General features: G+C 38.8%; 2 protein-coding genes across 21 annotated transcripts in view; one reads left to right on the top strand and one right to left on the bottom strand.

Moving 5' to 3' along the window:
- The window catches only part of LOC127432392 (spartin-like), a 471452-nt gene that overhangs the window by 215051 nt on the left and 229503 nt on the right, over nt 1–26898 (bottom strand). The gene's annotated exons all lie outside the window — the stretch shown is intronic.
- Nucleotides 7410–26898, top strand: part of LOC127432386 (neurobeachin-like) — a 169098-nt gene continuing 149609 nt past the window's right edge. For all 20 annotated transcript variants that reach the window (XM_051683394.1, XM_051683398.1, XM_051683402.1 and 17 more), the window contains exon 1: nt 7410–7953. In XM_051683394.1, coding sequence (XP_051539354.1) covers nt 7681–7953 — 273 coding nt within the window. In that variant the 5' untranslated portion in view covers nt 7410–7680. The remainder of the gene's footprint in view (nt 7954–26898) is intronic.

Raw genomic sequence — 26898 nt, 5'->3', positions numbered from 1 at the left:
CACCGCTGTTCAAATGCACTTTGGATCGCATCATTTAATATGTATAAATGTTTTCCATCTGAAAGGACTAAATATTAAATGAAACAAATGACAATAAAATGCAAAGTAATCTCTTCAGTAATCAAAATACTTTTTGAATGTAACTGTATTACCAATGATTTAAATTGTAACTGTAGTGGAATACAGTTACTTATATTTTGTATTTTAAATACGTAATCCAGTTACATGTATTCCGTTACTCCCCAACCCTGTATATATATATATATATATATATATATATATATATATATATATATATATATATACACACACACACACACACACACACACACATTTCAACCAATATACAGTATTATATGTTTGATAACAATGTATTATAACAATGTTCAAGCTAAATCTACACCCTTGATTGCGTATATAAACCAGGAACATTTGCCATTACACGATCGTTTAATGTGAAACCGGAGCGCTTTGTGTTCACTATCACAGTTTAAACTTGTTCGTTTATATTTTTGCAGAGGCTCTCGCCAAACTCCCAATTTTGTTTCTGATTAAGAGCGCTTGAGAAGCTCTTCACGTGCTCTTCCTGACAGGAGCTGGTTGACGTCCACTGTGCAGCTCAGTGACACTCTGACACGGAGTTCAACTGAATGACACACATTGTGACGTTCATGGCATTTATACAGTATATTCCCTTAAAATTCCCTTATTTGGGCATTCTGATGTGATTGGAATTAGAACACCCACTAATCGTGGTTGTTTCAAATGACAGATTAGATCAAATAACCGCGATTAGATGGTTATTTAATAATCGACAGGCCTAATTATCATTATGTAATGGCTGTTTCAGAGGAAGAGATACATTTTGATTAAGGATCATGAAGACAAAAATTTTTTTTGAATAACAATTATAGATGAATCATTCACAGTAAGACCAGGAACATGCATTAATAAAGTAAATAGGGTAAATTTTCATTTCATGTTGACTTTAAGAACAATCCTCAGAAATATAGTGAATCAAAGCTTGGTGCGTGTGTGGATGTCACTTTGATTCAACGTCTGTTCACTTCTGTCTGTGTTCAGCATCTCTTGTACAGAGACAGGGTGAAACTGCAAAGTGACAGCTCTGTCCCCTCTCTCTCTCTCTCTCTCTCTCTCTCTCTCTCTTCTGCCATCATTCTTTTTTCCACTCTTTCTCTGCCTTTGTCCCTGTCTGCAGCAATTTCTCTTGTCCAGCAAAAGAACATCTCTTTGGTCACTGTGTAGGTATTTTCTCTGCTTTTCTCTAAAGTTTGTTAACTGAGGCTTGTGTTGCTGACAGGCTGTTAGTGTTGGAGGAAGTTGCTTTTATTTAAAAGTTCTTTATGAACTTCTTTCCAGCAAACAGCACAGATTCCATCTTCTTGTCATAATGCACCATAAAAAACAAATATACACTGTAAAAAAATGTCTGTAATTTTAACAGTACTGTAAAAATGCTACAGAAAAAAACATTAATTGATTAATGAGTATTAACTGTAAAATATACAGTAAATATTATATATATATATATATATATAAAAAGAATACAGTAGTTTGTACAATAAAATGTTGTAAAAAAAAATTTAGATGTAAAAAGTATGAATTTCCTGTATAATTAATGGTAAAAACATAAATTTTTACCATTAATTACCCCCATTAATTGTCAGTGCCAGCATGGTCATGAAAATTACAACAGATTTAAACGGTAAAATGTACAGGTTGTTCTGTAAAGGTGTTTATATTTTTACTGTATTTTTAACATAAATATTCTGGCAATCATAGTTGGCAGTTTCTTTTTTTTTTTTTTTTTTTTTTGTAAAAACAATAGGATTTGCACATGCTGTATAAAACACACACACTTAATTCTTAGCCCACTGGGGTGTTGCTGACCCATGATAACCAGAAAACAGCTATTCATGATGCCAAAACAAGCAAATGTATCTGATAGATAAATAATTATATAAATAAACAAGTGAACAAAACAACTTTTTGTCACCTTACTGTAATATGTCAGTAGTCATTTTGTAATAAATAAATAAACGTGCCATAATAAAAATGACTTTGTCCGCCATTATGACCTTATTAAGAGTATAAATTATTTAGTGGGCATGCTTTATTTTCAATTGAATTGAAAATGAAATTGTTTTAATCACTTAATTTCAGATATTTTTGAAACCCTAGTGGCCATTCACACTGAACACTTCCCTGTGCAAGCAAGATGCTGTGTGATGGTAAAAGACATGAAAAACTAAACAGATGGATGCAAAACATTAAAGGAAGAAACTAAGCCATAGGGAACAGAATATCACAGAGACCTGGGGTGGACTTTTTTGACAACCACCCAGAACACCCTAGAAACCAGTAATTTATAAGAATGACATAGCAACACCTTTGCAGCCACCCAAATCACCCTAAAACAATGGCGGTCTCATTTGCACAGGCAAGCACCACTCCTCTTTTTTTTTTTTTTTTTTTAAATGTAAAAATGCTTTCTGGTGCATTGATTTGGCAAGAAAGTGTTTACCAAAACAAATGTAAAAGTAGAATCCTGAGACATGCTGACATCACAACATTTGAAACATTGTAATACATTGACTTTAGCAGCTCTTCTGTTTTCCCCTGTTGTTGTGCTTTGAATGCAGTGCACAGTATCAGAGCTATGTTGAGAACAGACCTGTCTCTCAAACCCACACTCTCAATGGGAACAGGGAGATGTGGGCGAGTGGCGAACAGTGAAGCTATTTTAAACATAAATGCTCCCTCCTCTTTATGAAGTGTTCTTTCATCCCAAACATGGACATGAAGGGGCTTTTCCTCTACTACGACAGAAGATGTGGAGCAGAATAGTGGGATGTTTATGTCATTCCCTACTGCCAATCAATGCATACTTTCTGAAGGAGCCTCAAACTATTCCTGAACAGGAAAACAGTTCTTAACTCCCCGAGTCATATCTAAACACTGTTGCAAAATGAAGAGCTGTGCATATTGTTGGCCTACATTCACTACAACAGTAATATAACATAACTTTAATGGGTTTAAGTTTGTTCCTGAAGTTGCAATGTGTTTTTGTAAACCAAATGTAAAAAATAATTCCTGTTTTCAAACAGGTTTGTGATTCCATTCCACTGCTCTCCACAATAGTTTCCTGTCATTCTCTACTGTTTGTGTCTAATTAAAGGAATATTCTGGTTTCAATACTAGATAAGTTCAATCAATAGCATTTGTGGCATAATATTATTTAATTAATAATTATAAATTATTTTTAGACTTTGTTACTCCTCTTACAAAAAAGCAAAAATCTGGGTTCCAGTGAGGCACTTACAATGGAAGAGAACGGGGCCAATCCGTAATCGTTAAAATCCTCACTGTTTCAAAAGTATAGCCACAAGATGTAAAGAATATATGTGTTAACATGATTTTAGTGTAATAAAATCGCTTACTTTTCCCTTTAAAGTTATTTCCAGTTTTACAACTTTATTGCCATGACGATGTAAACGGCGATGTATTGCCATAAACCGTAAAATGGCGACAACTTAAACTTTACAGCTCAAATAATACACAAGTTTTAACAGAAGAATTAATGTAAGTGCTTTTATAAAATTATAAGCTCCAAAAATTGTCCCCATTCACTTCCATTGTAAGTGCATCACTGTAACTTCAATTTTGATTTTTTTTTTAAAGAAAATGAGTGACAAGTCAAAATAATTTTTTTTAAGTAATCAACATTTATTCCAGAAATACTTTAGATTAGCTTAAATTGTATTGAACCCAGAATATTCCTTTAATTACTGTATAGCAAAAATACCAATTTTAAAAAGAATTGCCTTCTAGAAATTCCTAAAAAGAATTTTAACAGATGCTGCTCTTGTCTTCTGTGTGTATGAGCTTAGCAGGTTTCCAGTCTGGTGACTGGACGTAAAGCCATGCATGCAGACTCAGCCTCCTATCAGCCATTGTATTGGCCAAAGACTCTCCCTCACCATCCAGCTGCTGCGGTTTCTTTTGTTACCCTCCTCCTCTTAGCAGAGCCCATCCCCCTCTCCTCCCCTCCTCCTCTCCTTCTCCACATCTACCACAAAAAAAAAAAAAACAAACAAACCAAAAAAGTGCGTCTGTCTGTATCTTTTCTATCTTACTTGGTTTGAGTTTGCAGGTAAAGTGAGAAAAAAGGAAAAAAGAACTATAATACAAAGAGATGTGAAGAATTAATCTCAAATTGGTGAGAGAAAGTCTAATAAAACTGTAAACTTTACACCATATCTCTAAAACATCTTAAATGCTTTATATAGGCCTATTTTAGCTTTTAAAATGTATGAAATATTTAATTGAAAGGCTGTGTGGAGAAATATGAGCTCAAGTGAGGAATATCTCTTTGTTCTGATATCTTAGCATTTGTCTCCTATAGCAAAGTTGTATGTGAGCAATACTTTGTTGTTAAAGATCCATTCTATTTTCAGAAAAGGGAATGCAAGCAAATGAGTAAGGGAGGGAGAGATAGAGAGAGAAGAAAGGGTGGAGAGAGGAAGAAAAGTCTTAGCAAAAGCTCACTATCATTCAGGCAGATTTGCGCAGTCGCAGTCATCCAGACGTGTGCAAAAATGAGGTAGGACCTGGAAGTGTGCAGCCTGATTGCAGGCTCAAGTCAGCGATAGGAGTTCGAAAGTTCTGCCTAAGTATGTGTTTTAGTAGTGCTGATGAAGAATATCGATAAAGCTTACCAAAAACGTGACTCGTTTGGCTGCTTTACAAAGCGACAGGCTTGAGAAACAAAACTACATTTCCCATCATTCTAAGTGGCAGCATGATACTTCTAAAATAGACAGATAAAGCATCAATGTGTGGTTTTGCTCCTTATTTTGTTGCATCGATGCAAAAAAAAAGCTTCCTTTCTTTGTCAGTAAGTGACTAGAAACAAATGTTGAATTGCAAAACGGCTTCGTTCTTTCCGACTAATTTTTCCCCTCTTGAATTTCACCGTAATTATGACTTCATACCTCTTAAATATGAACTTCTGGGACTTTAAACCCAGCAACAGTCAACATGTTCTTATACTGTTTTCATATTCAACTAATACTTTATCAAGAAAACAGTGACCCAAGCACTTACAGCAGTTGCTCACCTGAGCCATGAGCTGCCGTTGTGACCCTATCTCTCCTCAAACCTCAATGCGATTGTGTTCAGTTTCATGGCCACTTGGTGGCACTTGTCAAAAATTTGAGATACGGAGGCCGATTTCCAGTGCATGTATATTCGGAACCTACAGTATATGCCGACTTCCCGTGTTATCATATTGCAGAATGCTCTTCGGACTGAAGGAGAATACACGTCCCCATTCACAGCTTCCTACTGCAGTGCTTAAATTAAAGTGCCACAATAGAAAGGTCCTCTTGAATGACCACAGTTACAATCATCTGGAGTGAAGTGCCACTGAAAAAAACACTGAATTGTTATGCTTGTGATTTGGTAGGCCTGGCAGTGGCCAAAGCCTAACCAAAGCCTAAATGCTGGCATTGCAATATACTATGAAGGTAGAAATGCATCAAGACATGTCTAAATTCAATGTTTGTGTTGCATCCTATCTAGTGAGGTGCTTTCATCTGGTTGGTTATTAAAGGCAGCATTGATTTATCCTTTGCTGCAATTAATAAATAGTTATGATTAAAAAAAAAAGAAAGAAAAAAGTGTATGATGGAGTGGTTGATCATCATAAATGCATTTCATAAAGTTCAGAATTATTTTTTTTCTCAGCATATGATTCATTTTCCTGCTGAAAAACAAACAATCAGCTAAAACCAGCCAAAGCTGGTTGGCTAGTTTTAGCTGGTCACCCAGCCAGGTCATAGCTGGTCAAGCTTGTTTTAGAAAGATTTTAAACACTTTTTTTTAGCTGGTCAGGCTGGTCTTAGCTGGTCTCCCAGCCTGGCCAAGTTTTCTTAAAGGAATTGTTCACCCCAAAATAAAAATTCTCTCATCATTTACTGACCCTCATGCCATCCCAGATGTGTATGACTTTCTTTCTTCTGCTGAACACAAACTTTTAGAAGAATTTCTCAGCTCTGCTGGTCCATTCAATGCAAGTAAATCATGGCCAGAAAAGGTCCAAAAAGCACATAAAGGCAGCATAAAAGTAATCCATACGACTCCAGTGGTTTAATCAATGTGTTCAGAAGTGTTATGATAGGTGTGGGTGAGAAACAGATCAATATTTAAGTAATTTTTTTACTATAAATTCTCCTCCCTGCCCAGTACATATGCATGAAGAATGCGAATCTCCAAAAACAAAAGAAGTATGTGGAAGTAAAAGTGAATGTGGAGATTGAGGGTGGTTTTCATTTCTGAAATTGTGCATCCTTGTTTCCTTTCCTCCCTTCTTAGCTCCTCCCTCTAAGAAAATGAGGAATGGACACAAGGAAAGGAAATGAGGATGGAGGAATCAAAGCAAGATGGATTTGTAAAATGAAATGTCCTACTCACGCGTATGTCAATTTAAAGCGCCGTCTCTGTGCAGCTGCATTACATCAGAGCGCTTGCCGTTATGTTGATGAAACCTGATATAGTCATATACCTAATATAGTCATAATAATAACTAAAAATTTAAGATGCACTGTTAAAGTACAGTATGTGTCAATAACAGGTTACTTAAACAGCAAAGATGAAACATTAATTAAAACTGTTGTGTCATATGTGAAGGGTGAAGACAATTTATGCATGCGTCAGGTGCTTCGACAAAAAATTCTTCCGCATAGGAAGCTCATTGGCTTTCTCGCTCAAGCATCCTCAGGAAGCGTCTCACCCACAATTGTAATATTGCTTCTGAAGACATGGAATTAACCACTGGAGTCTTATGAATTACTTTTATGCTGCCTTTATGTGCTTTTTGAGCTTCAAAGTTCTGGCCACCACTCACTTGCATCAAATGGACCAGACAGACAGAGCTGAGATATTCTTCTAAAAATCTTTGTGTTCAGCAGAAGAAAGAAAGTCATACACATCTGGGATGGCATGAGGGAGAGTAAATGATGAGAGAATTTTCATTTTTGGGTGAACTATTCTTTTAAGTCAGTGTCTAACTGGGCTGTCAGGCAGCGAGGTTGTTTATGTAGGTTTATGTGTGACAGAGAATATCATGTTATCATCACACCATTGGACTGAAGCTATTTACAATTGTATAACGGTCCAAAATAATCCCACTATAATGTTCTTTTGTCAACATAAAGTAATCTGTAAATCCGGGGCACCTATTAATGGGACGCGTTCACGTGCTTGGTTACCACCACTTGATTGACAGTCGGCCAGCAGCACGCAGGCGTGGTGAGCGCTCCCGCAGACAGGGGGCGTCAACATGGCGTCCTGAGAAAGACAACACAGACCGAAACCGCACTGATCGTTCGGCTGACATCAGGAGGAGAGAGGGACGAGCAGCCAGCCACCGAGGGGACCGTTTCCTTGAACATTAGCCGCATTTTCGTCCTGCGCACCCCTCTGAACGGCTGAAAGCATCGGGCTTGGATGTGGACATCTCGGAGGAGGTGGCCAGCCTCGTAACAGCTGATCGAGAATCTTCCTTTTCCATCTGTGTTTGATGCTGTTGCTCAGTCCTCGGTGATACAAAAGCAGGTGAGACCGACGCGACCGCTCCTTTTAGGATCCGGGTCGGAAATGTCGAGCGAGAAACCGGGTTTGGCACCGGGTTCCGCCTCGCTCACGGACCGAGAAGCCCCGCCACCACAGAGTTCGGGGCAGCAAGTCGTTACGGGCTCCGTTACCGGGGAAATGATGGTGTCTGGATCGGGCGCCGTGGTTCTACCCGCCGGGGTGATAAACCCCTCTGTTCCGATCCGGAATATCAAGATGAAATTCGCCGTGCTCATCGGATTGATCCAGGTCGGGGAGGTTAGCAACAGAGACATCGTGGAGACAGTTTTAAATCTGGTAAGTCGAATAAAACAGATCTTTGATCTCAAGATTATGTCATATCACAATTGATTTCCAGGTGATCAGATGCACTAAAGCCATACAAACATAAAATGCATCCCCCTCCTGCCTTTTGTTGACTACGCTGCCATGTTCATTATAAGCAGCCTTAGTTTAGAGTGACAAAATCTCCTTCACATAACGGCACCACGTCACAATGCATTTTCCCAGCGTGTATTATACAGTGGCCCGCAGGTTTCTGCATTTATTTGCTGTACAAAACTGATACCGTGTATCAACACGCCGGCCTGCAACAATGACTCGCCAAATAAAGGAATGCATATCTTATATAGGCATATGCTGTTACTATTGCATATTTCTCGCTTATATATCATAGTCTTAAAGGAATACCTTGTATTATATTAGGTTGTTTTCAAATTGTGGTCATTATGTATTTATGACTAGTGGTAGATTCTACCGCGACGCAGGCATATGGGGATTATTTTGTGGGTGCAATTAATATTCAGGGCGCGTGAACGTTTCGTCTGTAATACTCATTATTTTTAAGCTTTAGTATCTTTAGCACCTGTTCTTTTCTCTGTATCAGTATTGTGTATGGCTGCTGTTCTGCTCATGCAGGCCACAGGCTGACTGAGGAAGGTGGATTAAAGCTGGTTTTAACTGAATGTTAACTCTTGTTATAAAACGGCTTAAAACACGTATTAACACGGATTCAGTAATGCCCGCTGCATGGGATGCTGCTGGGAGGACCACTGTTTTGAGGGAAGGGACAGAGACTGTGCCTCCATACTTCTCAATTTCACTCTGGCAGTGGCAGGCCTCTTTAAACGTTTTAATGGTAGCAGGTTGTTTTATATGCGCTATATTGACCATAAGCTCTCGGTTAATGGTCCCAGTCGGTGCTCACTGCCGCGATAAGGCGATTTAGTCTTTAATCGATGACGTCGGTCATGGAAATTCCATTGGATCATTCATTTGAAATATGTCGGTGGCGAGCCCGTTGAAGGGATGCTGCAGCAGTTGCTCTATGCGCAGGGATGCAGAGCTCCTGTAGCCGTGTATGTGGAAGCAGGTGGTGGGGGAGGAGGGTGGGGGTTGCTGCAGTGGTGATGTATTCTGAAAGCTCGAGGCAACGCGATTTAAACCGTGGAGGGAAGCGCAGCGCCAGAAAGGAGAGGCTGTTCGTTCGATCTTTCTCTGCTGGCTGGATCTGCTGGCGGGTCATGTGACTCCATTGAGGTTCAATCTGTCCGTGGGAACGTTCGGAATGGAACACTGTCGTACTGATGGCTGCATACTCCACATTACATACTACAAAAAACAGTAGGGTACAACAGGGCTAACCCCCCCCCCCCCAAAGTAAAATGAACAGCAACAAAAACTACCACAGTACTTTCCTTAACAGCTGCTTGTCACTACTATACACTGAACAATTTTCATGATCCATGAGATCATTGCATGCAATGTCTAAAGATGGATTTAAAGGTGATTTGATCTAATATTTAATATAAATATATATTTTTTATATATATTTGTCATTTTCAATTGTATTCAAGGTAATTAAATCCAAAGTTTTTTAATAAACTTGCAAATATGACTACCACCCCTGGGGTCACGAGTTCGAATTCAGGGCATGCTGAGTGACTCCAGCCAGGTCTCCTAAGCAACCAAATTGGTCCGGTTGCTAGGGAGGGTAGAGTCACATGGGGTAACCTCCTCTTGGTTGCTATAATGTGTGGTTCTCGCTCTCAGTGGGGTGTGTGGTGAGTTGTATATGGATGCTGTGGAGAATAGCGTGAAGCCTCCACACACACTATGTATCCGCGGTAACGCGCTCAACAATCCACGTGATAAGATGCACGGATTGACGGTCTCAGACGTGGAGGCAAATGAGATTCGTCCTCTGCCACCTGGATTGAGGTGAGTCACTACGCCACCACGAGGACTTAGAGCACATTGGGAATTGGGCATTCCAAATTGGGGAGAAACTAAAATAAATAAATAAATAAAATAACCTTGCAGTAAGTGAAGGGGTAGTATTTGGGGTATAAAGCCCCCTTGTTGCAGGGGCTAAAGGCTCCATAACACACATTGTATTTGGAATGTAGGGCGAATAGATTTGTTATGAAAAATGTTCAGAGTGGGCTCACAATGAGTGATCCAGTCGCAATGGAGTTTCATTTGTTTATAGAAAACATGATATGTTATGAAATGCCAAATTTGATTGAAATGAACAGAAAATGGTTAACCCTTTTCTGAAGTGGTTATTTTGAAAAAGCATTATCTTAATTTGTTACTCAAAAAGCATGTTGACATATTTTGCCCAATAACTATTGTCCCTATACTTGCACAATTTCACTATAACCCCGCTGGGGCCTTTTACCCCAAATGTGGGGTCACCTTTTAAAAATAATTTAAATCAAAACAACCTTATGTTATTATTTATTTTCACACAAATTACGTTGCTCCATCAATATTCAATAAAAATAAATGTGTTTTATCAATCTTGACATACGTTGTGACCAGAAAAAGCACATTTTCTTTAAGGTGTGCTTTTAGCCCTGTTGTACTCATATGTGTAGCAACATGAAAAGTTTTAAACAAGTCACGAGTGAGTACAGGCTGCTGCCAGCCAGGGAAAGATTAAAAATGCTAAATTAAAATACCATAGTTACTACAATAAAATGCGGTAAGTGGTTATGAGCCAATCATCAATCAAAAATAAACCAAACAGAACGATTCTACGAACGGGCAGAGACATACGTACAGTGCATTTTAACAATTTAAAAACAACGTAGATGGATGCAAAAACACGTTCAGTCTGAGCGGCTCCTTAAATTGTTTAAGGTGTGGTTATACTTTGTTCCGGATCACCTCGCACATTGTCGAGAGCTCAGCCGTTCTAACTATACTTTTTTGACTGTGAGCGAATACAAACGCATTTGCTCACGGTCAAAAATGTATACTTAGAAATGCTGAGCGCTTGACCAGTCCACGCAGAACAAAATTTGTATCACGGACACTGTGAGTAGAGCCCAAAATAATTTATTAAGCTTGTACAGTTATAGCAGGAATACAGTTGTATGGTATTTTAGCAAAAACTGTGGTTACCATGGTCATTTTAAGGGAGAACACTACTTGCCCTGGAGCATTAGAGAACATTAAAGCGGTTATAGCTGTAACTGTGCCCCAGAGAAAGAGAGAGAAGCATTGCACAGCATTTGGCACAATGCCGATACAGAACTGTGGGTGGGGTAGACCTTATGTATTATTCAGCCTCGTCTGAAACCACTGCTTGTGCCTGAGTACAGCCAATATCGATTGATGGTGGATGCCATTTAGGAGAGCAGATGTACCGATCACCCTAATTAATTGCTGTTCCGCAGAGACGTGAGAGGTCTTTGTATATCGGGGGAAAAAAGACACTCTAAAACCCTGTTGTTTAGTTTAGACTAGAAATGTGTTTTTTTCTGTTCTACTTTTGAAAACCTTTTGAAGAGTTTACAGCTTATGGCTGATTGTTACTCTTGTTTTGCCAATTTCTGTCTATTTCTAATTTCATGTGTGCTAAATTCAGACAATCATTTGTGCAGTGAATTCCTACTTAGTGTTGAAATTCAGACAATCATTTGTGCAGTGAATTCCTACTTAGTGTTGAAATTCAGACCAGAGAACATATTTTGTGGTGCACTGCTGTTAGACCCTGAATGTAATTATACTCGTCCTCAGCCTTGCCAGCCGTCCCTGCCACCCCGCCTCAGAACAAATGGCACGCACAGGCGTTGGAAAAGAGAGAGATTGTCCTGATCTGATAATTGGATGAAAGGGTGTCCTTTGGCCCTTGTCATGATGGCATGTCCTCCAGTAAACATGCATGCAAGCACACTTTCTAGGAATATTCCAGGTTCGATCCTAGATAAGCTCAGTCGACAGTTTCTTTTTTTTTGTTTTGTTTTTTTGTGGCAAAAATGTAACATTTAAAAAAAAAGAAGCAGAAATCAGAGTTACGGTGAGGCACTTACAGTGGAAGTGAATGGGGCCAATCCGTAAACGTTAAAATATTCAAGTGCGTTTACTTCTGAATGGAACGCACCCTGTATCATGGCGAACGCTAGAAATGTTAATCCCCTTTTGCATTCCACTGAAGAAAGAAAGTCATACAGGTTTGGAAGAACATTTGGGTAAATGATGACTTTTCTTTTTTGAGTGAACTATCCTTTTAAAATGCACATCTAAAAATGTACCAAGCCTCCATATGTAATAACTAGGTTAGTTTGTTATGAGGAGCAGATAGTAGCGTAAACCTACAAGTGATCACTTTCCAAATTACTTCTGCGTTTATGTATGTAGGGTCACTGCATCTTTTATTTCGAGTAGATCACATGAAGACTTCTCTGACTGTATGCAGGGCTCCCAGCTCCCAGTGGAACTGACATAGTTACTATTGTAGTCACAGCTGCAATCTCGCAGAGTTCACCCTCAGATAAGTTAGGAAATGGGCTTCCTCTTTTTGGCTGTATTTTATTGGATTACACTATTTCCAGTTGGTTTTACATTGTCACTGGAATATGTAGCTTTTAAAGGGATAGTACACCCAAATATATATATTTTTTATCATTTACTCACTGTCATGTTGTTCCAAACCTATATGACTTAATGTTTTCCAGTGATTTACAAAATTAGATGTTTGATAGAATTATAGTCAAACATCTCCTATTAGTAGTACAACCCCAATTCCAAAAAAGTTGGGACAGTATGAAAAATGCTAATAAAAACAGAAAGGAATGATTTGCAAATTATATTCACCCTTTGCTATATTGATAGCACTACAACTACATATTATATGATGTTTTTCCTTGTGAATTTCATTGTTTTTTGAAAATGAACAGTAATTTCATATCAGATGATTGTAACATGCTCCAAAAAACTTGAGACAGGGGCAATTTAAGACTAATAACAATTTGACGAGTTGAAATAACAAGGTGATGTGAAACAGGAGATGTTAAACAGATGAGGCAATTGTGCCATAGCACTGTATTCTGTGTAAGGAGCCTCCAAAAACAGCCTAGTCCTTCAAGAGCAAGGATCATTTGAGACTTGTCAATTTGCCAACAGATTCTTCAGCAAATAATCCAGCACTTTGAGAACAATGTTCCCCAAAGACAAATTGGAAGGATTTTGGGCATTTCACCATCTACAGTGCACAATATAGTTAAAAGATTCAAGGATTCTGGTCAAATCTTGGTGCGTAAAGGGCAAGACGAAAACCACTTCTGTATGCGCGTGATCTCTGATCCCTCGGACGTCACTGTCTTAAAAATCGGCATTCATCTGTAATGGATATCATGAACATGGCTTGGGATTACTTTAGTAAACCTTTGTTAGTCAACACCACTCACCGCTGCATCCACATATGCAAGTTAAGACTTTACTATGCAAAGCAGAAGCCCTACATCAACACTGTCCAGAAGCTCTGCCAACTTCTCTGGGTTCGGTCTCATCTTAGATGGAAAGTAGAACTGTGTTTTTTGGTCCGAAGAGTCCACATTTAAAAACGTTTTTGAAAAACAAAGCTGTCGTGTTATCCGGGCCAAAGAGGAAAAGGGCCATCCAAGCTGTTATCAGCATCAGGTCCAAAAGCCAGTGTCTGTATGGGCCAGTGGTGTGTCAGTGCCCATGGCATGGATATCTCGCACATCTGTGAGAACAGCATGAATGCAGACAGATATGTACAAATTTTGGAGCAACATATACTACCATCCAGCACCGTCTTTTCCAGGGACGGCCTGGAATTTTCCAGCAGGACAACTTCAGACCACATACTGCCCAGATTACAAGTGCATGACTGTGTAAGCAGAGAGTGTGGGTGCTAGATTGGCCTGCCTGCAGTCCTGACCATCTCCAATTGAGAATGTGTGGCACATTATGAAGCACACCATCTGGCAACGAAGACCCCATACAATTGTGCAGCTAAAGACCTACATAATGGATATTTGGGGGAAAATTCCACTTTCTAAACTTAACAAACTTGTGACTTCAGTGCCCAAATGATTAATAAGTGTTATTAGAAAAAATGGTGATGTTTCACAGTGGTAAACACTAGACTGTCCCAAGTTTTTTGGAGCGTGTTGCAATCATCTGATTTGAAATTACTGAACATTTAAAAAAAACAATGAAATTCACAAGGAAAAACATCATAAAATGTGTAGTTGTTGTGCTTTCAATATAGCAAAGGGTGAATATAATTTGCAAATCACTCCTTTTTGTTTTTATTAGCATTTTTTATACTGTCCCAACTTTTTTGGAATTGGGGTTGTAAATGATGACAGAATTTGTAATGTTTCAATTATAAAATAATTTGTGGTAACTGGTGTGCGGTGAGGGAGTTTCAGTGTTGTTTATGATAGGCAAATTTTATTCATCTTTCTTTGATGTGTGGCCGCCCTTCACCTCCTGTCATTCAGTTTCTCCTGTGAGCCAATCTGCCCTGTCTGTCGTTTTTTCCCTCTCTCTTTCTCTACCCCTGCGTAATATACACACATGCAAAGACTGCCACAGAGGGCCTATTGGTTAGGCTCCCCTGCCATTAGCAAAGCATCATTGTTGCCATGGATACGGCACCATGGGATTTTGCTGCTTGCTTCCCACCATACCAACTGTTGTCATCTCTTCCCGGCCAACTGGATCTGCACCGTGATCTGGACAGGAGGACGTAAACAATAGTTTATTTTACACTTAAACTACCGAGGTGTAAAATGAGCAATTAAAGGTTCAAAGCTGAAGTGTGTAATTTTTTTGATGTTAAAATACTTGCTCCTACCCAAGCTTAGTAAACTGAGACTAACAGAAAGCCCTTCGTAGGTTGATTTCCCCAAAAACTATAAACACTGTGGATCTGTGGCGCTATCAAAACATTGCTCTGTTGGTTTGAGCATACTGACCAACCACCCTGACAAAAAAAAAAAGTTTTGGGCGGGACGTTCTGCTTTACAAACCAATAACAGATGAGGGGATTGTGCAGGAAATCTGTTTGCATTTACAATTACACATCACCTTTACACTGAGAAAATCAATGTGGCAAATGTAAAAATTAAATTTCTCTTATCATTTACACACCCTCATGTTGTTTCTTTCTTTTGTGGAACACAAAAGGAGATATTAGGCATAATGTTAGCCTCAGTCACTATTCACTTTTGTTGTGTAGAATAAAGATGCAGTGAAAGTGAGTGGTAACTGAGGATAACATTCTGCTTAATATCACCTTTTGTGTTTGACACACTGTAAGAAAGAATGCCATACTGGAACGACATGGAAGTGATTGAATGATGACAGTATTTACATTTTTGGGTGATCTATACTTTTAATAATGTGAGAAACACAATAGAAAGCCAATGGAAATGAGCTGTCTGGGTTTTTCTTTTATGTACTCAGTTAACTGGACATTTTTAATGCAAAATATAATTATCAGTGCGCTGCTTTGTGGTGGCTGCTTGCATCTTAAATACACATCAAGATCTTCTTTCCATTTGGAGCTTCTCTTTTTCTCACTTGCTCTCTTGTGGCTGAGCTGTTGTTGCCTATCCAAAGGGATCATCTCATTATTCACATCCACTCTGCAGAATCACCAAGGTCAGGATGCTATGCTCAGTCAGCACAAACAGTCCTTGTTGGGCATAGAGACAGCAGCACATCTCTATATTGCTCATTCAGTCTCATTCAAGATCTAACCATGCATAGATAAGACAATCCACAAAGAGCGTCAAGGAATATGGAACATGGAACATCTTAACACACATGTTCTGTAATCTCTAAGGTCAAAACAACACAAGGGAGCTGTGAAAACACACAGCAGAGGGTAGGCTAGAAGATCACTGTGTTTTTCTGCAGAACTAAACAATGCAGAAGCGTGTATGAAAACAGCCTTTTACAATCAGAAAAGCTGCATAATCAATTAATTAATTGTTAACTGTGCATTCTGGAGGTCCTAGCAGATGTGATGGTAGCTAATGAAAGAGCGAACAAAGCTGTGGTAATCTTCTTTACCTTCTACCGTAAGGCTGATCTCTTGCTTTAATGAAAGTGCTTGCATTAACCTGTGACACTGATGCTGTCATCATTCTTTGATGAAAGCATTTAGAAAGAGATGCATATATACGCTGTCAGATCGTTCACCCAAAAATGAAAATTCTGTCCTTCACTGACCCTAACCTTTGATTTTATGTATTCCATGAAACACAAACGAAGATGATAGGCAGAACATTTTTGGTAATTCTATTTGGTGATGCTAGTGGCACAGATATTACACACTTCACCGTTTATCCCACTGTTTGTTTGTGAGACACTTATGACTAACATACATGTGTTATATTTTCCTTTTTTCCTTTTTTATTCCATTTGAAGATTTTATTAAAGATATGTAATAACACTAATTTTACTAAAGTAAAAACACTGAATTTGTGCATTTTGGGGGGATTTTATGGTATTTAGATCTTTTTAGCTCTAAATTACTAAATTACACCATTTATTTTCATATAAAACAAGCACATTTTATGTTATCTTCACTTCAATAAAAAAAATTTCATTTCAGTAAATTAAGTGTCAAAACATCAAAATTTGTCATGCATTGGGGTCTCTGGTGACATCTGTTGGAAAAAAAAAATGTAGTTACATGAAATAACAACTGTAGCCATTAGATGACTTAATTGATCTATGCACTGGCTGATCTCTATAAGCTCATGTTCTAACAATCTTAATTTCTAGATATTATCACAAGTTATGCATTGGAAATATATTTTTAGAAATTATAAAAAAAATATTATTTGCATTTTTTCTAAACTACTTGTGTTGAAGTGTCAGATTTTACAATGATGCTTCAATATGCTGTCAAACATGACAATGCTCCACGGTCGAATCTGATTGTGTAACAAAGAAAAGACAGGGTTATTATTTTGTTACTTGTCATTTATTTCAAACATCAGACTTCTAGCATAAACTTTGTCACACAAGGGTCAGACTCAGACTTCGACCTGTGTTGTACGTTTGGTGTATATATATATATATATATATATATATATATATATAGACAGGTTTGTCTATACCTGTGAGGGCCAAATGTCCTCATCAGAAAAAAAGCTCTTAAATCGGTCAGATGATGTTTATCATGTTTGTGTGATGGTTAGGTTTAGGGGTAGAGTTTGGAAATAGAAAATATTGTTAGCCTGATATGAAATCAATGAAAGTCAATGAGAGATCACTAATATAGTCAAACAAACCTAGATGTGTGTGTGTGTGTGTGTGTGTGTGTGTGTGCACATGCATGTGTTTTCTGCATTGTGGATGTTTTATAGTCTCACTCCTTCATTTATTCAGACTGGGATGATTGAGGAAATCTGTTTGGTTTTCATTGAAAGCTTTCATTGAAAGCTTGAGCTTGAGTCTTGTCTTTGTGAAGACAACGAGACAGGAATTTAATTAAACTTGGCAGTTTCATTACAGATAAAGTGCAGACAGAGGCAGGGTGCAGCTTCTGGCATTCATCCTTATTGACTGGCCACCTTCACTCATTAGTTATGCAACCGCAGGTGATCTGTACTTTCTTTCTGACAAGCAGAATGTGTGTGATCGATGTATAGTAAGAGATTATGTTTAGAAGAAGGTGAAAGTGGCGATCCTCTATTGATGAAGATGCTTTATGATTAATATTCAGCAAAACAAGTCTTGACTTTGCACTCTTTATATATGCAACCTGTCAGATTATCAGTTTATTTTCAAACTTAGCTCCAAGTAGGGGGCTGGAAGCATATTTATGTTTTGTAACCAATTATTTATTTTTTCAAGAAACTATTTGCGATCAAGATACAAGACATGTGTGATTTAAATCTGTATTTCTCACATGAGCTCCAAGGATCAACATGCTTTGAGCATGTGTAGTAACCACTAGGCTATGGCTCCGAGCTCATATATCTTTTATAAAAATAAAAAAAATGGTATTCGACTAATAAACAGAACAAAAAACACAAGACTGACACATTTTAATCAGCACATTAAAATGCAGTGTTTAATACCCAGCAGTAAACATTTACTAAAAGTTTACAGGTTTATATACACTAAAAAAGTCATGGTTTTACTGAGTCATGTAGTAGAGCAGGGGTCAGCAGCCTTTTTGACATGAAGTGCCATGGTCAATGGCTGGTCCAGTTTTTCGCACCTGCATTCCAGATCTTGATGTAATCCTTCCTCATGATCACGCAGCATGTTTTCATCAGCTGAATGGGAAACTAAATACTATTAAAGTGTGACGAGACTCACGCTGCATGTGCAAACCATTTGCGCATCACAGTCCGATCAACTAGTTAGCCCTTTCCGGTGAATCGCACCTGCAAAATCCTAAAACTTTATTTCCAGGTTTAATTTATATTTTGAATAGATTCAGATTTTTGAACCCCACAATGTGGGTTTATTTTTTCTCTTATAATTGTTTAATGTAATTTTGAGTGACCATGGTTTAAGGAGGGTGTACCTGTATGCTGGGTTGGAAATCTCAAGGATTAATTGTGGTGTTATCCTAATTACATGACATGTTGTTCTGACAGCAAAAACAAACAAATGAAACACTTAATGTAGGCTGTCATCCGCGCAGCCTGACCGAAGCAAAGTGGGTGCGTTTACTCGTGCGATTAACCGAAAGTGAAGCACTGCTGGCTTGTGATGCGCAAATGGCTTGCACGTGCTGCATGAGTCTGTTGGGTATACTGCAGTCTCGTCATATTGTAACTTTTTGTTTAGCCTCCCATTTAGCTCATGAAAACACGCTCATGTTCAAGAGGAAGGATCACATCAAGATGTAGATTGGAGTGCAGGTGCAGAATTTCATATGAATAAAGTCTACTCCTTTCTCGCCGTTGCTGGTGTGCCAGTGATTACCCCTCTGCGTGCCAGTGCTGGCACGCATGCCATAGGTTGCCGACCCCTGTAGCAGAGAATTGCATAATATCACTCAGTATGCGTCTGATTTGACAGGGATGAGGCATCTCCTAAGGCTGAACATCTGGGAGTCTCACAGCTTGCCATGCCCATATTTTCTCCTCAGGCAGATGGATTTAAAGCAAGGGGAGAGGCACTGATTCAAAGTTATGTTATAGCATGACTATGCCTGATGTACTGATTTAATAAACAATTTGTAACAGTTGTAATGTGCCATGTTTTGATTTTAGTGCGATTAAAACCTTCCATGTACTTTCCCGATGTTCTCGTGTTTTTATTACTCATTTTTAAGTTTAAAAAAAAATCTCCACTACCATTGCCCTGAATGTTTGTTACCTCAGATTTATCATATTAACTTTGACAGGTTTTCTGTTAAAGCAGTCATCCTTGCACCTTTACCTGTGGTCCTCAAGTAGATCTTTTGCTTTGATTTGAAAGAGCTGCCAAATTCAACTTGATAAGGTGGATGCTTGGGCAGTACCTTCTTTCATGGAAGCTTTTCAAATTGAGAGACCCTTATGAAAGGTTGCCTAATTCTGGATCAGTCCACTCTTGCATCTCCCCACCACAGTTGGATCGCCATCTTGATGTAGTCCTGGCAGGTCTTGACTGTCCAGGACCTTGCTTTCAAAGCTTCATGAGCGAGACTCTTATCTCTTCTAATTAGACTCTCTATGAATGCAATCTCTATGCCATTCTGGAGCTGTGTTAAACCAGATAAGGTGGTATTTTGAGAACTGATGTCAAACTTCTCCAGACTGGGAGCGATTCTCTCCAGAATCTCTGATCTGTCTGGATGAGAGCCCAGTATCTGACATTGAAGAAGAGTTTGAGACCATCATAAATTGCCTGTTTTTGACAGCGATAGAATTCTACCCTCAGTAAAAGTGAAGCCTACCATATGGAGCGTTTTTCAAACTGAAACATTCAAAACTTCTTTGCTGCTGTCAGCTGTTCATTGGAAAATTAATAAGGTCAGTAAAGTGCTATACAGTGAGCCATTATTGTAATTTTTGAAGTTAAGTATGCCAGTATGCAGTTAACCTATGTCGTCATTGGTGTTTTCCCTTGCGCAAGGGTACAGTAGTGAAATTGAGGTTAAGCGCCTTGCTCAAGGGCACAATGGCCCCTTCTGCAGTTTGGACCTGCATCCATTCGTTTATCAATTTAACCAGATAATTTACCACTACTCCACACCATAACAAGTGCAATCATTGGTTTGCTAGTACATGTCATAGGGGACCCAGAAATTGGGCTCAGAGGAGTTTTAGGGGGCTTTCACACTGGGCACGTTTGCTGCAGTCCGATTCCGAGTGCGATTGTTCATGGTGCCCCCCGCAGCTTTGGTCTGGTTTCACACTCACTTGATTCTATCGAACCCCGGTCCATTTGCGTTCATCTTACATCATCACAAACACGCATGGAGAACACAACGCGACTCATACTTTTTGTTTTTTTGTTATTTTGGTGCCATTATGCACAGCAGAGTGAACGACAACTGCGTATATGTGCGCTTCATGGTGTAACTCATCAGATGTCCAGGGGAAGGCGGCTTGCTGCTGCTCGCAAACAGCGTTTTTTTTGAGGAGACAGCTGATTGCAAGGAATTAATTTGCATCTTTGTTTACACTGCACGCTTATGCTCGTGTCCAAGGTGAAGTTATCGCCACTGTCATCTCCTATTATACCCTATATTTATAACCTATAATAGTATTTATATATAATATTTATAAGGTATATAGATAGATAGATAGATAGATGTTGTCATCGGCTAAAACGCATGCGCAGGTTACTTTACTTCCTGAACGAGTGTGTTGCTTTCACATTCACGCGAATCATGCTACAGTTCCATTGAAACCGAACTCGGACCACCTCCTACAGGTAGTCTTGGGTTCGGTACCACGGTGCGCTCCCCGGTCCGCATGACAGCTTTCACATTATCAATTTTTCATGCGAACCGTGCTGTGTTTCGAACTAATCTGCCAGTGTGAAAGCACCCTTACAGATAATCTTTTGAGGTTTAGTACACAAATCATAGGGGAATAGATCCAGCAGGTTTTCACGTATGGATCTGTCTGTAAAATCCATACATAGGGATATATATATTGTAATTAGGCTGTAACATAGATTATGTAGGCTAGAGTTTCTTCATGTGAACACATCTCATATGAAGGACGGTAACAGCCTTTGCTGCAAGGTCAGAACAGATTCATTGATGTTTGAGGCCACTGTCAGATACACAAGATGGTAAAGATGAGCCACAGTAAGACTAATCTGAAATTGTGTAAATAATATTATTTTGCCATAAAAAATATATTATTTTGGATCCACAAAAATAGTGCTGAATCCAATTCTGAAGGTGCCAAATCCGGATGCTGCTTGTTCTTGCTTTCTGGTAAATCAGAGTCTTTTGCTGAACGTAAACCTCAAATGATTGGAGTAAGCATTAAAAAACATTCTGAAAATATAAAGATAAACTGAATTGAATATAATGATTCAGACTCAAGGTGTAAATCAAGGTGTTTGCCACTGTTTCTGTATCATCTGATAAGAAAGCTGCTTCAGTTAGGAATAAAATGTGAGAAAAGCAAATTCGGTGGCAAAATGGATACAGCTATGTTGTAGCATGTCGTTTGCTTTATACTCTTTGTGGACATTTTGAATGTTCTTGTGGAACTTTTCATTTCTGAATAACAGCATGTTGCACTGCAACTGAAATAAAACAGAAAGGGTTTGTTTTCCAAGTTGAATGCAGAAATGTGAAATTGCAGTGTCATAATGAAATATTTGCCTCCAGATAAGTTGGACAAAACTTTTTCTTGTCCCAGATATTAAACAAAGTTGTCACTCTTTAGCTCAGACATCCAGTGTTGGCAGAAATGTCATGTACGTCCACATATTACAAGCGTCTTGGATGCTATGATCGGCAGGTTTGTGTTAGATAAGCTGTTCCACACCGGATGAAAAATTCTTGAGAAGAAAATCAAGCTGTGAACAACTCACGAAATTGCAGCTTTATGGATATTGGAAAGCAAATTGCACAAGTTAAGCGACAGTCATTATGAATCAAGTGATAGCCTTGGTACCATGCCCAAAAAACCATGGTAATACCATGGTACTTTTTGTTAATGGCTTCTTTTACATCAGTTAGTCAAAGTTCTCAATAGAATGCTGTTTCATGTTTAACGAAGATGTTTCTGCTTTGCTTGCATGTTTAGTATGTTTGCCTTGAGGTTGAATGGCTGGCGCTCTTGACGTGTATCTAGTTTATGTTTGTGAACCAGACAAAAACCGTTACAGTGCTAAAATATCTAGCCTGACAGATGCCCTTCTTTTCAGATGTGCCCCACCCAAGACGCCTCTCATTTCTTAAAGTTGCACACCTCTACCTCTCTCTTTACACTACACAAAGACATATGGAAAAACACACTGGCTTGTTTTTCTACTTGCAGTTGTCTGAATGTGTCTTTTTGTGTCTGCGGCAGTAATATAAATCACATCTGTGCAGCCGCAACTCCTCTGAGCTAAAAGGTCGTATTTCTTTAATTCAGTGCTTTTCAGAAAGGAGGTTCATTTCTCCATCAGTGTGTACCAGACAGAACTGGAACTTTTATAGAAAAGGGCAGCAGAGAGGAAGTACTGTATGCTTTTAAGGCCCTCCATCACACTGTTTGAGAAGCACTTGCATTCAGATGGGTCCACTTCTGTGCTCTCGTAGTGTGATTTTATTTTTTGTTTTTCGCTATTTGCATTTGGTGACTTTGTGCGTCTTGATCCATCAGATTGCAATCCGAATGCACTTTCCAATTACACTTGGCAACTAAATAGGGCCAATGAAATCCAAATTCCTTTACATTTTTTTCCTGTTTTCAGTTTTATTTTTTCTGAATTCCTTATTTTAAAGTTTAATTCAGTTTTATCATCAAAAAGGTGTCTGATCGAATGAATTCATTCAAAACTTATTTAAATGAAAAGAGAACTATTAATTTTCAACATGAAGTGAGATGAAGACCTTTTAAGTTTCTGTGAATTTGAATGTAGTTTTGCACCTTTGGATAGGCAGTCTGCTACATTGTGTAGTGTGATTATTAAACCGCAAAAGGCTGCAATTGAATTAAATATATAATGTGCATTAATTGTGTATTCATACGTTAATTTGATCCCAAATATGTCAAATTCTGTGTTCTGCGTTTTATAGATTATTCCTTTTTCTGTGTCTGTGCTCTGCTATTTTGTCTGTGTTTTCCACATGTGCAAAACAGATATAAACCTGAGCCACTATTCTTGTACTATATGCAAATTTAATGGAGTTCATGTCCGTGAATTTTTTCAATAAAATTTTGCTGCATTTAATATGGCTCATAAAAACAAAAAAGTGACGTAGCTAAAATTGCAGATTGTGGTAAAAGAAAAAATGTGCCACATTTACTTTGTCATCTTAGTCACCAGTGTGTGTGTCTACAGGCAGGATGTATTGGAGAGACAAGCCAGGCACTTGGAATATATTTGTTCTACATGCGTATATACAGTGCATCCGGAAAGTATTCACAGCGCTTCACTTTTTCCACATTTTGTTATGTTACAGCCTTATGCCAAAATGGATTAAATTAATTATTTTCCTCAAAATTCTACAAACAATACCCCATAATGACAACGTGAAAGAAGTTTGTTTGAAATCTTTGCAAATTTATTACAAATAAAAAACGAAAAAAAAAATAAAAATAAATCACATGTACATAAGTATTCACAGCCTTTGCTCAATACTTTGTTGAAGCACCTTTGGCACCAATTACAGCCTCAAGTCTTTTTGAGTATGATGCTACAAGCTTGGCACACCTATTTTTGGGCAGTTTCTCCCATTCTTCTTTGCAGGACCTCTCAAGCTCCATCAGGTTGGATGGGGAGCGTCGGTGCACAGCCATTTTCAGATCTCTCCAGAGATGTTCGATCGGGTTCAAGTCTGGGCTCTGGCTGGGCCACTCAAGGACATTCACAGAGTTGTCCCGTAGCCACTCCTTTGTTATCTTGGCTGTGTGCTTAGGGTCGTTGTCCTGTTGGAAGATGAACCTTCGCCCCAGTCTGAGGTCCAGAGCGCTTTGGAGCAGGTTTTCATCAAGGATGTCTCTGTACATTGCTGCATTCATCTTTCCCTCGATCCTGACTAGTCTCCCAATTCCTGACACCGAAAAACATCCCCACAGCATGATGCTGCCACCACCATGCTTCACTGTAGGGACGGTATTGGCCAGGTGATGAGTGGTGCCTGGTTTCCTCCAGACATGACGCTTGCCATTCAGGCCAAAGAGTTCAATCTTTGTTTCTCATGGTTTGAGAGTCCTCCAGGTGCCTTTTGGCAAACTCCAGGCGGGCTGTCATGTGCCTTTTACTGAGGAGTGGCTTCCGTCTGGCCACTCTACCATACAGGCCTGATTGATGGAGTGCTGCAGATATGGTTGTTCTTCTGGAAGGTCCTCCTCTCTCCACAGAGAAACGCTGGAGCTCTGTCAGAGTGACCATCGGGTTCTTGGTCACCTCCCTGACTAAGGCCCTTCTCCCCCCATCGCTCAGTTTGGCCGGGCGGCCAGCTCTAGGAAGAGTCCTGGTGGTTCCAAAGGCCACTGTGCTCATTGGGACCTTCAATGCTGCAGACATTTTTCTGTACCCTTCCCCAGATCTGTGCCTTGATACAATCCTGTCTCGGAGGTCTACAGACAATTCCTTGGACTTCATGGCTTGGTTTGTGCTCTGACATGCACTGTTAACTGTGAGACCTTATATAGACAGGTGTGTGCCTTTCCAAATCATGTCCAATCAACTGAATTTACCACAGGTGGACTCCAATCAAGTTGTAGAAACATCTCAAGGATGATCAGTGGAAACAGGATGCACCTGAGCTCAATTTTGAGTGTTATTGCAAAGGCTGTGAATACTTATGTACGTGATTTTCTTTTTTTTTCTTTTTTTCTTTTGAATAAATTTGCAAAGATTTCAAACAAACTTCTTTGACATTGTCATTATTGGGTATTGTTTGTAGAATTTTGAGGAAAATAATGAATTTAATCCATTTTGGAATAAGGCTGTAACATAACAAAATGTGGAAAAAGTGAATCGCTGTGAATACTTTCCGGATGCACTGTATATTCTGGTATGTGTCTCTGTGTCTGAAAGAAAGCGGGGTGAGTGATAGATACATGCCAGGTCTGATCATACGAAGCCTCCTTTCTGCTGCAAAGAGTTTCGTTGATACCAGTCTGGGTTGGTCGCATCTCGCACACACACTCGCACTCTCTCCCATTTTCTGGTGCAGACAGCCAATTGCATTCTCTGCCACACTGCGTATGATGTAGGATTTGCCGATTTTTCGCTCCACCCGGCCCAACTCCCCACCACACACTTACACATGCAAGCACATCTTCCTTGTACTTGGTGAGAGTCATATGAAATTCATGTTGGCCTAGTTTTTTTAGCCTGCCCGCTGCCTGCACTCACTAAAAGCAGCATGATGTGCGGTGTGCACAGAATTAAACAGGCTCCAAAGATTTTAACCCCCAACTGGTATTGTTTTATCAAAGGACTCAGCTATGGGGTTCCATGTCATTGCATTATTCACACTTTAAATGGACAACGTAACATAAGGGTGAATGGTAAAAAAAAAAAGACAAAAATTTATTCACACTGCAGATGGAATCTGAGAAGTTTTATAAAGTGGAGAATATAAGTGTTTTAATGTTATTGGTCATTGAAACTTAAATATCAATACAATATAATATATATAGTAGGCCTATATACAGTATTGAATAATTTTTTTTTAGATTAGTAATGTTCAAGATCACGCTGCACACCAGCAATTAGCATTAGTCTGTTCTCACATTTTTTTTTTCGAGATTTGTAAAGATTCAAGAAAATTTCCCAAGGGGCAATTACAATAATTTAACCCACAATAATTGTGGTTAATAGCTGAGATAATTGAACTGCATTAAATATAAAAAAATTTAAATTCGTAAAGTAAAAGATGGCGCAGTGCACAAGTGATTAGCATGTTAGCCGAACCTCAAATCTTTTGAATCTCACGTATTTCAAGGCTATTACAACAATTTATCCTTAAATGATTGTGGGCAATAGCTGAGATAATTGAAAATCATTCAAATTAAAAAAATGTAGTATTCGTGAAGTTGGCGCAGTACACCAGTGATTAGCATATATTAGCGAAATCTCAAATCTTTTGAATCTCAGATATTTTTGAGATTTGTAAAAATACGAGAAAATTCCTTAAGGGGCAGTTTTAGTGGCTATTACAATAATTTAGCCCACAGTCATTTTGATTAATATCTAAGATTACTGAACTTCATTGATTTTTCTTTCTTCGAGATACATAAAGTTCAAGATGGCACAGTGTCCCAGCAATTAACATGCTCAAACCTTTTGAATCTAAATTTTTTTTTTTTTTCGAGATTTGTAAAGATTTGAAATTCGAAATGTCATTCTAGCCCTGCTAACAAAACATAATTATTTAATATTATTAAACAATCTTTGGATATTCTGCAGCCATTGTTTAATATTTCCCAAGTTTTTCTAATTGAGTGTTTCCCTTCTCTGTTACACTGTCTACTTATGTGGCCCTTTGTGTCATGCTGTGTTACTGGTATGGTGCTCCCACCTTAGTGAAGGGGAAATTGTACCAGCCCTCTGAGTTCCCCACCTGAATCCCTCCCAACCATGACTGCCAGAAGGTCTTCCACTGGGCGTGAGCTCAGTCTGGACCACATCGCCCTCCACCGTGCCCTCTGACATACTCACAGTTCTGACTCACACACTGTCTGGTGTTAGACAGAAAAATTGTGGACAGTAGAGAGGAAGAGAGAGAAACAGAAGGAATGGAAGTTTAGGAGAGAGAATGGGTCTCATTTACTAATAATTGTGTAAAAGTTACCTTTTTATGTGCATATTTGTGCTTTTTCT

This window comes from Myxocyprinus asiaticus, chromosome 42 (genome assembly GCF_019703515.2).
Source record: "Myxocyprinus asiaticus isolate MX2 ecotype Aquarium Trade chromosome 42, UBuf_Myxa_2, whole genome shotgun sequence".
NCBI classification, from domain to species: Eukaryota; Metazoa; Chordata; class Actinopteri; order Cypriniformes; family Catostomidae; genus Myxocyprinus; species Myxocyprinus asiaticus.
Note: the sequence above shows the minus strand (reverse complement) of the source record. Positions and strands in the feature narration are given on the sequence as shown.